Here is a 15,159-nt window from a genome sequence, read left to right on the forward strand (position 1 = left end):
AGCAAAAGGAGAGAGCAGCCGCATCCCAGCGCAGTCTGTACACTGCGCTGTACTTGAGGGTGCATCAGAAATAAATGACTGTGATCTGTTTTCCCTCGAAGAAACAAAATCCCAAATCTGGCAAATTGCTCTGGTCACAAAGGGTGATGCACAGGTTTGGGTTTCCAGCTCTGAAAGTTTCTGAGATCTCACCAAAATGTCCACTTACTCTACAGATAATTCTTTCTTACCTTCATTTGTATATTTATTTGTTTATTAAGTCGCAAATCACATTGCCACTTAGAAAAAAAAATGACCTTCTGTAAGCCGCAGAAGATACTTGACTGGTGAAACACATTGTGCTCCCATTTCCAACCCGGTGGAGCAGTGGCCCTCAGCTGTCATTCCCAAAAACAGGTGCTGGAAATCAATACCTCAGTGGTTATATTTCACCAGTGCCCTGGCAGGCGACAGCACGATCCTCCTCTGAAGAGACCTTAAAGGCGCTTTGTGCGTGACTTCGTCTGTACGACCGCAGCAAGAGGGAGCTGGGATGATGAAGGTCCATCGCATACTCCTCCTCATCTCTGCAGGTAAAGGTGTTCCAGCCATTGCCTTGAACGGGGGTCCGCTCCCTCTGGAGCGCGCAGGACCAGGGCTTTGCATATACATTGGTATGAGCGAATGCGTGTTCTGGGAGCAGCCTGTCCTGCTGATAAAGTTTTATAAACACACCAAATCGTTTAAATGAGAGCTTTGGAGTGCATTGGTAACAGCTCAGATATTTGTAATTTCAGACATTGGATATTTTGAAGTGAGAAGTTGTTGTGTTTAATTGTTTTTCTCTCTGTCATCTTTTTGCCATGCCCCCATTTACTCTAGTGCTACATGTATTTCAAATTGTGTGAAAGGATCTTGAATTGTAAGAATTCATTACAAGAAATGTCATTAAGTTGTGGCACTTCTGACAAGGAAGCAGAATTGATTTGCAGCTGCATGTGTTGTACCAGGATAATTCTTTTTAAGCCGTCCCTTAAGAGAATAAGTATTTTGTGAAAAACTTTTTAACAAATTCAAGCAGTATACTAAATTCCTACCAGGCCACACCAGAAGGTAGCAATGTGAAGGATTTTAATTGGATTAATAAAGCATAGCAAAGAGCTTGACTTAGATATGATGCTGTGATCATAACTTAAAAATTGAAAGCCGACTCCTGCCCACCCCAGCCCAGCCCCTGGCAGGGGAAGCAAGCAGTGCTTGTCTGCGGCAGACAGCTTTTCTCAGTGGCATCCAAGGATTTTAATATCATCTCATGGCAGGACAAGGCCGAGACAGAATCCTTGGCATCTCAGCTCAACTATATAAAAGGGGCTGATGAAAAGGCAGTTAGGAAACAAGAGGAAATCCTGGCTTAGGTTGGAGTCAGCAGCAAAGTTCTTGTTGACGTCAATGGCCCCAGAGCGAAACTAAGAGAGGGGAAGGCAAGGATGGGATCTGCCAAAAATGCTTGCGGTGAGGCTCAGCTGTTCTGTTCCCTCTCACTACCTTTAAGGGGAAGTACATACAAAAACATCCCCAAGCCCCCCCCTTCCATTTGCTTTACTCCCCTGTAACAGTGAAGCAACTACAGTCTGAGCACATGATGTGCCTGGTTGTTCTGCACCAGACTCTGAAAACGGGGTTCGTCTGGTTTTTGGTGAGGTGGGAATCTGAGCCCTCACCCCTTGGGATCCCTCATCCTGCTGACACTGCACTGAAACAGAGCTGCTACCTGCCATTTGCACTCGTGATGCTCTTCTTCCAAGGGTTCTTCTGCGTAGCACTGCCAAGTGGTGCTGAGCAGCCTGTGGACAGGTTGAGATCAGGACAGGTTGAGACCTTCCCTGAGGAGAGGGAAATACAAGATCGTGTTGTGAATGGTTTCCTTCTGTCTCACCATGAGCTTAACCTGAGCAACTCCAGTTGTGGAGAGGAGCTTTTGCTCTGCTTAGGCTTCAGATGCAAGGAGTCAATGACTGCTGTGCTTGGCTCTGTCCTTTAATGTTACCATTACAGGCAAGTCAGTGGAATTGAAGGTCATTAAAAATCCCCGATTTATGGGTATTCTCTGCGCTTAACTGTCCACAAGTATTGCATGTAAGCACAGTTGTGTGTTGGAAGAGCCTGGAGGAGATTCCTAACGCTCAGTCTGATGTCCACAATCATGGCCATTTGGTTTTGTTCATCTCCTGGTTGGAGGCTGTTGTTGCCTTACTCCTAAGCTGACCTCCAAATCAGATAGGTAGTTAGCCCTGCTGACGGTATTTGCAATGCACATAAAACACACCTGACATGAGGAGTCACACAGAGGACTTGGTGTTAACCCACCACCAGCGGCTTGCTGTTGGCAGAATTTCCTTCATGCCCACTTCATCCTGATGGTGCCGTAGCCTGTCCCCTGTCCCATCTCACTGATGCCACCCCTGCTGTTCTGCAGCTGGGCTGGCCCTGTGCTACGAAGATGAGACTCGCCTCGTCGAGGACTTGTTCAGGGACTACAACAAGGTGGTGCGCCCAGTGGAGGACCATCGGGATGCCGTCGTTGTCACCGTCGGACTGCAGCTCATTCAACTTATTAGCGTGGTACGGTATGAACGCATAGTACATGTCGAACCGCTGACTTACGTGATAGTGCTAAATGGTGTCATTTTTCTAAGGAAACAATTTTCTCCTTTAATCCTGATGTTTGCTGTCACTGCCTTCTTTTCTTTATTTTTTAAGGATGAAGTAAATCAGATTGTGACAACCAACGTACGCTTGAAACAGGTAACTCCAAATATTGCTAACTGTTTCATCTAGTTCAAATAAATGCACTGGACACAGCCAGGAATTAACTACTCTGTTATACTTTCAGGGGCAATTGGGACAGGTGGGTCAGTTAGCAGAGCATTTCTTCTTACTGGGGTCTCAAGAACAAAATGTGCTAGACACTAAGTGCTGTAAGAAAAGCATTTTGCATTGTATTTCAAACAGTAGACTTCTGGCATATTTATCTGTTACTTTATTTTATTTTTTTTTATAAGCTTCTGAAATCAAAATTTAATTTAATGTAAAAAATTAGCTGGAGGTCACACTAGCATATGTTTATGCATGCCTGCATGTACCAAAGCAAGGGAGGTTCACATTTCTAGAAAGTACCAAACCTATCCCCAGAAGTGCTGGAAGAGGCTCTCAGTGGCTGAAATCCTCCCTCTTTAGCAATGGACAGACGTCAACCTCAAGTGGAATCCAGACGACTACGGTGGCGTGAAAAAGATCCGCATCCCCTCGGATGATATCTGGAGGCCAGACCTTGTTCTTTACAACAAGTAAGGGGTGCCAGCTGCCTGGGGAGGGAGGGGTAGCTCTGCCCCATGGCACCACTATGGTGGGGCTGCTTTCCCACAACATCTGGGCCAGTGGGTAACACACCTGGGCACAGGCTTCTCCAGGAGCAGGCATGATGGCGCTAGGGGGACCAGTCTATCCGCAGCCAGAGAAATGCTTTTGTGACTATGTTAATTATGCTGCCCATATTGCTGTTAATATCCTTGCTCCTCTTGCAGCGCAGATGGTGATTTTGCCATCGTTAAATACACCAAAGTCCTTCTGGAGCACACAGGCCTGATCACCTGGACACCACCAGCTATTTTTAAAAGTTACTGTGAAATTATAGTCACACACTTCCCATTTGACCAGCAGAACTGCAGTATGAAGTTGGGAACTTGGACGTATGATGGTACAGTGGTGGTTATTAACCCGGTAAGCATGGAGTTTGTAATTGGGAAAAGCAGTAAAGACCTGGATATGTTTTTTAGGGAAATCTCAGATTTAGAATGGAATATAACCTTGTTTTGACTGAACAATAAGCAGGCACTACCTGTAAAATATAAAAGCTCTATTTGTAGATCTAGCAAAAAGTTTCCTGGTCTGGCTTCTAAAATTCTGCATGCTCATGATTCCTGTGCTCTAACAGTCTCCTACTTGTCTATCTTCTGACAACTTCACACCATTCCTTATGGTGTTGCCTGTCTGCTTTTGTTTGGTTGTTTGGTTTAGGGTTTGGGGTTTTTTTTTGCGGGGGGGTGAGGGGAGGGGTGGAGGGTGCTTTTTCTCTGCTCATGACTTTGCATTTCCAAGGACTCTCTGCCTGTCCCCTCAGATATGTCTCTGTCTGCAAATATTTAATCAGCCTTTCTCTTTAGTCAGCTGTCCCTGACTGTTTCTGTAAAATATTTAGTTGAATGCTCTGTGGAGGATGATATTCTAAGGCAAAATAACACAGACAAGAGTGTTTTGCTCACAAAAATGCATGAAGTGCCTGAGTTATTGGGAATTCTGTTCCTGAGTGACAGCCAAGTTTTGATTTTGTTTGGAACATCTAATACTAAGAATTTGTATTTTTGTTGTCAGGAGAGTGATCGTCCAGATCTGAGCAACTTCATGGAGAGTGGGGAGTGGGTGATGAAGGACTACCGTGGCTGGAAGCACTGGGTTTACTACACTTGCTGTCCTGACACGCCCTACCTGGATATCACCTACCACTTCCTCATGCAGCGCCTGCCCCTCTACTTCATCGTGAATGTCATCATTCCCTGCCTGCTCTTCTCCTTTCTTACCGGCTTAGTTTTTTACCTACCCACAGATTCAGGTACGTAAATTTAGTCATTCTACTGCCATAGAAATTGCTCTGTCTAACAAGTTTCTGAGAATTTCTCACTATTTGAAACCACCAGCCAACTTGAAGGGCAGCGCTTACTAAAATTGGACAGTTCAGCTCAAAATAACGGCTCTAAACGTTCTGCAAATAAAGGGTAAGCACTGAAAGCTGAAACCATTGAGCTAAATAAATTGGGCTGATTTCCCGCAGAAATCACTGCTTAACTATCCAGTTAACTTCTGCAAAACAAAGATTTAGCTAGCTGGCTTTCATGTTTTGCCCTAGGTAGGTAGTTGGTGCGTTAGTACGTCACGTCACGCAGTGGGTGAGCACACAGGGGCGACTGAGGCCCTTCTGCACCGTGTCAAGAGCAGAGCGCTTGTTATCTGTTCACGCACGTTACCTCCTGCGACACAAAGAGTAATCCTGGCCTATTCTGGCCTCCTTTGTCTCTCCTGAGCAGCTCTTGCTCCTTATAACCATTTTCTCTCCTTTGTTCATTTTACCAGTGCCAGCTTTTCATACTGCTTAATTTCATTAAGCCCCTTCTATGAAATACTTGATTATTTTTTTTTTCCAGTGGAAAATTTACTAGGGAGTTGAACTGGATAGAAAAAAAAGATGTGTCAATCATGTTTTGTGGTTCAGTTTTGACACCCTACGTACTGGAAGATCTCAAATAGCAGCTGACCTCTTGTGTCAGATGTGGTTTTTGCCCACTGAGCCCAGGATGAGCCTGCCGGAGAGTGAGGCAAGCGAACCCCCAGGAGGCTGTGGAGCAAGTATTAATCGGGTACATATACTTCATCACTCAAAATGCACCACCCATGAAGTGCTCCTGGCAAGTAAGTATTCCATATGCATCACCTATACCTCAGAGCAGTCATACCTGGTGATTCCCACCTTAACGCTGGAGCTGATGCTATGTTAGGTTCTCAGGTTCACAGCCTAGTGGATGCCAGGAGAGATGATAGCACTCCAGATGCACACACATGTACTTGTGTGAATAGCCATCATCCACATCCTATCTTCTCAAAGAAATACTCTCTGTACTGAGTGATAGGAGCAGCAATGCTACTCTCTTTTTTCTTTCCTTTTTTTTTTTTTTTTTTTTTTTTTTTTTGTTTTTTTTTTTTGCGTGGCAGGTGAGAAAATGACTCTCAGCATCTCTGTCCTGCTGTCTTTGACTGTGTTCCTTCTGGTCATCGTGGAGCTGATTCCCTCCACCTCCAGTGCAGTGCCTCTGATAGGCAAATACATGTTGTTTACAATGGTTTTTGTCATCGCTTCAATCATCATCACGGTCATCGTCATCAACACCCACCACCGCTCCCCAAGCACTCACACCATGCCGCACTGGGTCAGGAAGGTGAGCTCTATGGCTTTGCACGTTTCCTGATTTCCACTGAGCACTCCATATTTTATTGGCAGGTTTTCTAATAAAAGTCAACAAGAATTGGGGAAGTCAATGCATCACGCTAAATCTCTCTAGGCACTAGAGCCAGTGTTTACTGCTTAGCTGTGCATAAAGTCAGCAAGACTGCTAAAGTGTTCCTTTAAGTAAGACAATTGTCCACTGGTGTAGAGCCTTGCAGGGAGCAGATGAGGCAAAACACGGGCAGCTGAAGGCACAGGGAAAAGAAAATGTCCAGCGGGAATCAGATTACATTTCCTGGTGTAATTCTCCATCTGACTGCAAAGCACCGCTGCCTGCCAGTGGCCAAGTTCGCCCGCCCCTGTGAGTGCAGAGCACAAAGGCCATCGGGGATACCTGAGTTCAGCATCCCGTTTTGCAAAAGGCAGTTTAGCCAAAGTTATGATCTTCTCTGTGCTTCTCCAGTAACCACAGTTGCTCTGCGGTCCTTGGGAAGCACGGAGATGCTTGCACAGTAGTCTAAATGGTAACCACAAGATGTAGAAAAAAATGGATATCTGTCATTACAAGTTCTTTGCCAGAGAGGTGGTACCAAAGTGGATCCGTTTAGTTATTCTTGCCTTTTTTTAAGCCTGCCTGCGTTCATATTAAAACGTAATATGAATAGGAGATTGTTCTGTGTATTTCTAATTATACTTTTAAGGCCACAGCTTACATCAGATTCACTCTGCAGCACAAACAATCCCTGCAGATGGGATATTTTAGCAGGCAAACACTGCATGTGCTTAAAATTCCTCTGGCAGCAAGCCTCTGTTACTCTGAAGGAAATTATTGTAAACCTCACAGGCATGTATAACAAACATTTGTAATAGCAAAGTCAAACCTAAGTAGCCAAAAGAGATCCTTTGTAGTCCATTCTTCAAGCCAGATTCATAAGCAATATGCTCCAAATTAGATGAGATCAATAGAGCTCACGCCAGCTTGAGGGTCTGCTCCGGGACGTCGCACCCCCCCCTTCACGTGTAGATATGTGTATGACTGCGGGAAATGGTTTCCAGAAAATGTGTGACGGGGCTGGGGGTGACTCCATCTGCCCCAGGACATAAGGCTGACAAAAGCCCCAGTGTGACTGAGGCACGGGCTGTGACATACTCCAAGAGGGAATCTGTAGCTGTTCCAGGGCGGGAAGCGATTTGGGAGCGGAGAGGCTTGTCTTTGTTCAGTACGCAGCTGCATCTGTAACGCAGCCCCGCAGACCGGCAACTGTCGTCTTCTCCCCCTTTGTTTTCAGATCTTTATTGACACAATCCCAAATGTCATGTTTTTCTCTACGATGAAACGACCTTCCAGGGATAAACAAGACAAAAATATTTTTGCAGAAGATATTGATATTTCTGAAATTTCTGGGAAGCCAGGTTCTGTGCCTGTCAACTTCTACTCCCCGCTTACCAAAAATCCAGATGTGAAAAATGCTATAGAGGGAATCAAATACATTGCGGAAACTATGAAATCGGACCAAGAAGCCAGTAATGTAAGGCATTTTTTGTGCATGATTCATTTCTTGCTTTCAAATTGCTATTTTTTTGGCAAAATATCCCTGCTTCACAAAAACACTCCAAGCTCTGGTTTGGCTTTGGCAGGGGACAGTCTTCTCCCCTTGATGCGGTCAGCAAGGAGTGACAGACAATAGGTGCAGATGGCAATTGACTCTTGGCTCCAAAAAAAAAAAAAAAGAAAAGAAAAAAGTGTCAGTGCTAAGGTTTTGTAAATGTAGTATGTGAAGCTGTAGAGATGGAGTGTCTGTGAGTAGCAAAGCAGTTTTGAGAACTGTAAGCAAATTCCAAAACACATTCCTCCTGTCTCCTACTTGGGAATCTTCCCCCTGCGGTAAGCAAGCTCCTGTCGCTTTTGAAAAGCCAGGAAGCAATCCAAACTCCCAAAGGCGAGTAGTTTTATCTGAGAAGTGTTAAATGTAACTTATAAATGATAATTCCCATTTCGATAAGGTTTTGGGTTATTCCTGGATGCTACAAGTAGTCCCTGCAAGTGAAGCACGTCATGAGCTACTCTGATTACTGACTTTTTCCACGTTGCAAGCCAAAGGAAGGCTAAATGCGTGTAGAGTCACATATGGCAGTGTTCCCCAGGAAAACCTAGCTCAGCCTCCTTCTAACACATTCAATGCAATTAACCCCCTCTTCTATTTCAGTTATCACAGCTCACACAGCTTTTGCACAGGTAATTCAGTCCCGTTACTTTGCCTTTCTAAATGATGGTAGACCTTTCGTGTTGAGCTGCAGGCCAGCCTGAAGATGGGGGGAAGAGTTCTCCGGGACAATAATTTGGCCATCCTCTTGAAAAGGAGGCATCTCCTTCCCACAGGCAGGATTTACACCGCGGTGTTTGTTCCTGTGACCAAATTCCTGGAGCATGTGGAATGGCTCTGGCTGTAGTCTCATGTTGCCCATGACTCCTATGCCTCTCTGCAGATAAAGTGTTACCTTCAGCAGGGCTGGCGTGGCTTCAGCGCCTCTGGGCTACACTTCCTCCTCGGCTTACAAGGAGGCTCTTCGGGTTACCGGCAAGTGCTCCCTTCGGAAGTGGAGCCCAGATGCTTGTGTCATCTGGGCACCACTGACACCACTTCCCAGGGGGTTTCAGAAGTCAAGTTCCCCAAATAAGCTGAAAGTTGTGGCTTCTGAAGGCTGCCATTTCATTGCATTCACTTATGGACCACCTCAAAACAGCAATTATCAGCATCCTCTAGATAATTTACAACAGCCTCTTCTACTTGTGGGGCAACAAAGGCAAAAGTAGAGGGTGTCTTAGGCCACTATGTGTCACTGCACAAGGCAGAATTACAGGGTGGAAATCCTGAGCCCTGCTGCACTTAGCACCTCACGCTCTGCTCGCTCTTACAGTGCTGGGTTCTCACAAAAGCATCCGGTGAAAATGCAGTCGCAGAGCAAGTGGTTCACGGTGTTCCACAGCTGGAAAAAAAAGACTAAGGGAGCTACAGAGAAGGTTTTCCCAGACCTTAGAGTGTGTATGAGGCATGGAAAGCAGGGACTAGAGCTAGATTAATGTCAATTGCTTAGGTATCCCAAGAGAATGAAAAAGCAATAGAAAAACAAAAGCCAGTTGGGTCAAAATAAGTGTTTTGCTTTCAACATTTTAAACTCTTTTTCAAAAGCAACCATTTGACTAAAAATAAAGCTTTTCAGCATTTCTTTTTAATGAAATTGTTCACCAAATTGCCAGGGTTTCTAAGCAGTTTAGTTTTGAAACTTGCATTTCTAGGTAGCTTCGGTTTTCTCAACCACTGACCTCCTTTTGAGAAGAAAATTAGTATTTTTTGCATAATAATAGTGGAACTTAAGGACGAGCCTTTCCCTTGTTTAAGACAGTAAATTACAAGAATGCCCACAACAAACGTGGCTCTGCAGAGATTTTACCATCTCCTTTGTTTCTTTTCTAGGCTGCAGAAGAATGGAAGTTTGTTGCGATGGTGGTTGATCATCTTCTCCTTGGCATATTTATGCTAGTTTGTATTATAGGAACATTAGCTGTATTTGCTGGTCGCCTTATTGAATTAAATCAGCAAGGATGAACATCAACTGGAAACTATTTGCTACCCTGGTCACCATCTGAAAGCATCTTAACCATCAAAACCTGGCCAGCCTCCGAAAGTTTCACAGACAGGAATCGGTCCCTGCTGGGAAAGAGGAGAGATAATAAAATGTAAGGCTCCATACTTAGCACTTCTGAGCTGCTGCTCAGTGGCATTTCATGCCAACAAGAAACACTCGGTATTACTGGTAGACTGAATGGCTGTCAGCCAGGTTTTGATCCATTTTACCATTTGTTAAAAATGTTAATGTATTAATAAGACTGTCCGACTTTGTAACCCACAGATACAATTCCAGTGAAATCAATAGCAGTGTGTAATAAGCTTTAGCTGAGCTGTAAATCTGTCCACCTTTAGCGTTCAAGCTGGTTTCAATATCTGCTCTGTGGTTTTTGTATTGGCAGAGTCACAAATGACTCCTCTTGTAACACTAGATGTAACCAGCAGAAATATCTCAAATTCCATGCTTAAGCACTTGATTTTTATACACAAATCTGAAATGACTGACTGTCATACGTGACTCTACCTGCAGAAACTCTTGATGCAGCAAAGAGGAGGGACTGTTCTTTACTGTGGGAAGGATCCAGACTCAGCCAGTTGGGTGCCACAGGTATTTTTTGCTATCAAGTTCCATAGTAAAGGACTTGTAGTGGAGGATTTTTTGCCCTGTTTTTTCACCGAGCCCTGCTCTGTGACCGTCAGGCATCCCAGTGACTATGTTGCAGTTGCTGCCCTCTTATTTTTACCTGCTAATACTCATTATAAGAAGCCCCACATTTGTTATGTATTCATGCTCGGGATTTTCAGTTGTCAACAGAGATGTTCTGCAATTCCATCCTAAAGGAAAAGTTTAGGCCGGAGGGGAAAGGATGGTATCCACAAGATAACCTCTGTACTCGGTTATTCTGCTCCAGGAAGGTTGGTTTCCACTCTCTATTTTGAGTGATGCCTAACATGGGGGCAGTTTCAAATTTGGGGGTGCTCACTATGACATCTTAAACACCGTTCTCTCTATTCACTGAAAACTGTCCCCTGCCCTGCTGAAATAGATCATGAGCATTAAAGCCAGACACAGCACCGCAAAGATCAAGTGTGCATCTAGAGCAAGCGTGCATCTCAGTTTTACTTACGTGTGACAAAATGACAGGACCCCTCCTTCTCTAAGCAACACAAATAATCACCCAAACTTTATTCAAATGTTGAGCAGCAGCTCACTCTAGTGGCTAAAACAAAGTAGTGCTGCTTTTGGCCAAAGACCTTTGGGTTTTAGTAAATACTCAACATAAGCAACAAGCCTATGTGTGTTTCAATAATACGGCATGGAAATACTAGCAGTGCTGCCAATTTTTCTCAAAAAAAAAAAAAAAAAATCAAGGGGAGGTGTGGTAACTGATACAAGTTACTCATCTTTCCCAGCGGGTTGTTCAAGCCAATAGGACTACTTTGCTAACAGCTGTAAATAATTTGCTGTGAGCTTAATAAAATAATTTGTATTATGTTAATGCTCTAGTGGAATGTGTCACGTCTGCGGAGGACAGGCATTTGAAATGCTCTATAGGGAAAAGCAGGCACTTGTGCAATACTTCCATCATTGCGTAGTGTTTGCTGGACAGTGTTTTGGTGAGCTGTAGTCCTAAGCAAAGCAAACAGTTTGTCTGGGGCAATCGATCACTTGTAAGGCTCTGCTCAGCTCTTACAGTTTAGATGATGGTAATCTTTGCCTCCCTGGATGATCATTAACCCTGTAAACGATTGCTGAAGATGTATGCTGGGCGAAACCTCTGCTGACAGATGGAGTGCTTGCTGCAGCTCTGTTTATCTTCAGTGTAAGTTTTCTGCTCTCAGCCCTTGGAGGGAGTCACACAGTTCCCCAGCTCTCGATGAGCTAAGCTCCAGCATAACGGTGCCAGGGACTTAATTTGGGAGACTGTGATTGGCACTAAAATTGATAGCACAATCCTCTTAGAGCAGCATGTGGTTGCATCTTAGCATTAAAAATAAACATCAAGTAACCAGATTCATGGTGCACACCCACAGCATCTTTGTTTAGCTTTCTCAGCTTCCGCAAGGCAGATCTGGGGCTTGGCCTCCAAATTCCACCTATTTGTGTGCCGGGGTGCGTGCTTGCACACGTGTGCTTGCCTGCTCGCTTCTCCAGCTCTCGTCATACACATCTAGCTAGTGATAGTTTGATTTGTCTTACGGGCACAGCAAATCTTCTGCCTTTCTATTGCGATGAATCTTGATGAACTACTCGTGTCTCAAAAGATGTGACATCAGGCAAAAATAAATGCTAACAACTTCCCTTCTTAGGTTGCGGAATCCGGGCATTGTACTCTGACTCTCCAAACAGATGGTCCTCCAAACATCAGTCAGCACACTTCAGGAGACAGTGCATCTTCACCTTTTCTTTTGCTTTGCCTTAAACACTCAGACTGTCCCAGACTTTATTCTCTGTTCCCAGCTCACTTTTATGATACATTTTTCTTACGTACCGCTAACATCCCCTGTTACCAGTCTCCACCTACTGAAAGAGTACCCTTACTTACATACAGACTAGTCCTTCTCATCTGCTACAGTCCTTTTAACATGTCAGCACATCTGTACACCTGCTAAAATAGCAGCTTTGGAGGTTGTAAATATGCTCTCAGTCACTGTCAAAGCTAATTTGCTGTCAGCGTGTAAGTACGTATTGTCTAACGATTTCTCATTTACACCACTGTAGTCTCTCCCTGCAATCTTAACACTAACCTCTCCTGTCGCCTATGTGGGTGGCACCAGCAGCCCCAGGGAGGTGTCCCTGGATGGATAATACTCGTGCCACTCGCACATGCGTCTTTGCTGCATGGCTGCCTTCAACAGGCAAATTTCATGTCTGAGCTTCAAGTAACAATTCTCATGATAAGCAAAACAAGAAACGGGCCTCACACGCTCATTGTTGAATTTCTCTAAGTGGTGTAAAAAAATAATGAAATGCAAACATCATGGCGCTGAATTAAGCAAATGAGGGCAGACCGGGAGCCTCTGGGTGAGAAGGTGTCGCTTTGACAGTGATGGTCCCCCAAGCAGCTAACTTGTCCCTCTTTTAACTGCCACCTCCTTGCTATTAAAGCTGCTTTTGTTCACTTTGATCTTGATAACACCGTATTTATGTCCTTAATAGAATAGCTCTCTGGAACATCTCCATCTTCTTCAGTCTGATTCTCTTTTCAATTTTTAAACAATTTGGCAATTAACTTTCCCCTTCCCATCCCTTTAGCTGACCTTCGGCTACTTGCTACTGTGCCACAGATATTTTGCTCCCAGAGATGCGGTCACCCCCAAATCTCTTTTCCTTACAGCACTCATGCTGTTCAGGAGACCTGACCTTTCTGAGGGGCTTATTTGAATTTTTAAAAGTCCATTACCTTGTACCAGCTCCAAGGGAGCAATTTCACCTCTGCATGAGTCTGTAATCAGAACAGGCTGCTGTTCTCCAACGTCACCAGGCAGATGAGCTAAATTTGATGGCCTTATTCTGTCTATTCAGCCAGATGCATCTCGGCTTTGTAAAACATAGTTGAGTTGATCAACAGGGCGAGCAGAAAAATGACATTCGCTGAACTCTAAATGCTTGATCACGAGCTTGCTTATGCCAGGTGTCATCTTTCACCTACAACTAATGCTCGGGTCCCAAAGCCTCCTTCAGCTTGAGAGATTTGAAGAAATCTGATTATTGTTTCAGGCAATTGCGAGACAATTTAAGCACTTGTTTTTTCTCCAGGATGTAACTTGCTGCTAATCTCCTTGCTGTGGCCATCTCCCCAGAGACGTGTGAAAGCAGTCTGAGTTTCATCAGTGTGCTGACTCAGCAGTTCCTGTTTCCACAGCTGAAGCAAACCGCAGTGGGTAGGGACACCAGGGTGAGAGTATGTGTAGCACAGGACCCACAAAGTCCATAAACATTGCGCTGCTGTTGGAGAAAGGGAGCACGTTACCTCCCTGAAAAGTTTGTTTACTGGTATGGTGGCATGCAAGATGTCACCTTTAAAGTCACCAATAGTTTAGCACAGCAGAAATGCTTTTGACCTTGGACACTTTTAGAAGGTTTCTGTGCTTGGATCCAGTTGCAAGATCTCACATTTTCATATGTTTGCTAGTGCTAGATAAAGTCTAGCATGGCCTCTGTGCCCCTAGGCGCGCTCCTAGGTGTAAATTCCCTCCCTACATCTTTTTTTTACTGAAAAATTGTGAAGTTGGTACAAAGTTTCCCAAGCTACTCTCAGATGAATGTTGTAATGACAACACTAGCTTCTAACAAAGCTCTGGAGTACTTTCTCCCTTTCTGGAAATCAAATCCCAACTATGGATGGGGCAATCACACACTGCTTTGTAAAAGATCCTCTAAAACAATCGTACTTCAGTCCCTGATAAAGCGTGACAGACTGGCAGAGATATGGAAAACAGCCAACCTGCAAGCCACCATTTCCGTGCTCATTCCAAGAGCCCTGCTGAGTTCCCTCCGCTGTAGGTGGGTTATTTGCAACACGGACAGGGCAATTTCACTTGTTACCATGCGACAGGCTGGACTGACCAGCAGGCAAGAGTCCAAAGCAGTTTGCAGGCTACCGCAGCGTGGAGATGATGGGTCACTCGGCAGACTCCCTGTGAAGGGGGAACTCTTTGCTTGCAAGGGTTGTCATTGTTTCCTGTCATCCCAGCACAGATCTCCCACCGCAGCACGTCTTCCCAACTTCTAACAGCCGAGTAGATCTGTATCGGTGTTTGTTATTTATCCCATATGGAGCCTGGAATAAACACACCACATGGTATTTCTCCAGTACATAGTCAAGAGGAAGCTATTTGCTTCTACGTGACTTTTCAGCTAACCAATGACCCAAATGCAGTATGCCGTGCTTAGGAACCTCATGTGGATTTGTGACCCTCTTTAGGGAGCTTTAGGTCTGTAAAGACAGTAAACACAGAGTACCTGCAGTTTTCCCATTTGTGAGCACCATAATTTTTGCTTGCAAGCTAAGCTAGGTTGCGTGCATGGGTCAAAAGAGAGTAGAGAGAAAAAATTGTACCTGTTTTTGTGTCCATCCTGTAATGCTCCAAGCATGCAATGACACAGAAACAGAGAAATGACCTACATAAAAGGCTGGCAAGGTTTGAAACCTCACACTGAAGGCAAATCAGTAATGCCATTGCTCTTAGGACAGCGTGTCTCAACATAATGCTGTGTCTTTGGGCAATTGGTCGTCTCCTCATCAAAACATGAAAGTAAGTCGTAGCAGGTTAGCTCAGCACACAGGTTACTCAGTCTTTGACCTTGCTGGGACGTGTTGCTACAAGTGATTGAAGAACATAATTTAAATTCTTTGGGACACCTGTCCCTAACATTCATATATTTTAGACAACCATGTTATGTAGCTGTTGGGCTAGACCATGTTCATGCATGGAGTAAACAAAAAACTTCCAAATACCTCCAAAATGTGAAATCCTACAGAGACAAAAGCA

The 15,159-nt window shown here is 44.5% G+C and overlaps 1 protein-coding gene across 2 annotated transcripts; it reads left to right on the plus strand.

Annotated features, from left to right (window-relative positions):
* Positions 1 to 532: 532 nt before the first annotated feature.
* Positions 533 to 9,642, plus strand: CHRNA1 (cholinergic receptor, nicotinic, alpha 1 (muscle)). Of its 2 annotated transcripts, XM_009894536.1 has the most exons (10): positions 533 to 572; positions 2,456 to 2,601; positions 2,740 to 2,784; positions 2,873 to 2,887; positions 3,217 to 3,326; positions 3,564 to 3,759; positions 4,411 to 4,648; positions 5,803 to 6,026; positions 7,324 to 7,563; positions 9,511 to 9,642. In XM_009894536.1, the coding sequence occupies exons 1-10, from the start codon at positions 533 to 535 to the stop codon at positions 9,640 to 9,642; spliced, it is 1,386 nt and encodes a 461-aa protein (XP_009892838.1). The 2 variants fall into 2 exon arrangements, with proteins under 2 accessions (XP_009892838.1, XP_009892839.1); XM_009894537.1 differs by lacking the exon at positions 2,873 to 2,887.
* Positions 9,643 to 15,159: the final 5,517 nt, after the last annotated feature.

The sequence above is a fragment of the Charadrius vociferus genome, unplaced genomic scaffold (assembly GCF_000708025.1).
Source record: "Charadrius vociferus isolate BGI_N301 unplaced genomic scaffold, ASM70802v2 scaffold161, whole genome shotgun sequence".
Lineage (NCBI taxonomy): Eukaryota > Metazoa > Chordata > Aves > Charadriiformes > Charadriidae > Charadrius > Charadrius vociferus.

Bases quoted from the DNA above. Each gene is read 5' to 3' on its own strand.
- CHRNA1 (XM_009894536.1), top strand. From the start codon at position 533: ATGATGAAGGTCCATCGCATACTCCTCCTCATCTCTGCAG. The intron at 3,327-3,563 runs GTAAGGGGTGCC...CTCCTCTTGCAG, and splicing joins GACCTTGTTCTTTACAACAA to CGCAGATGGTGATTTTGCCA. The intron at 6,027-7,323 runs GTGAGCTCTATG...CTTTGTTTTCAG, and splicing joins TGCCGCACTGGGTCAGGAAG to ATCTTTATTGACACAATCCC.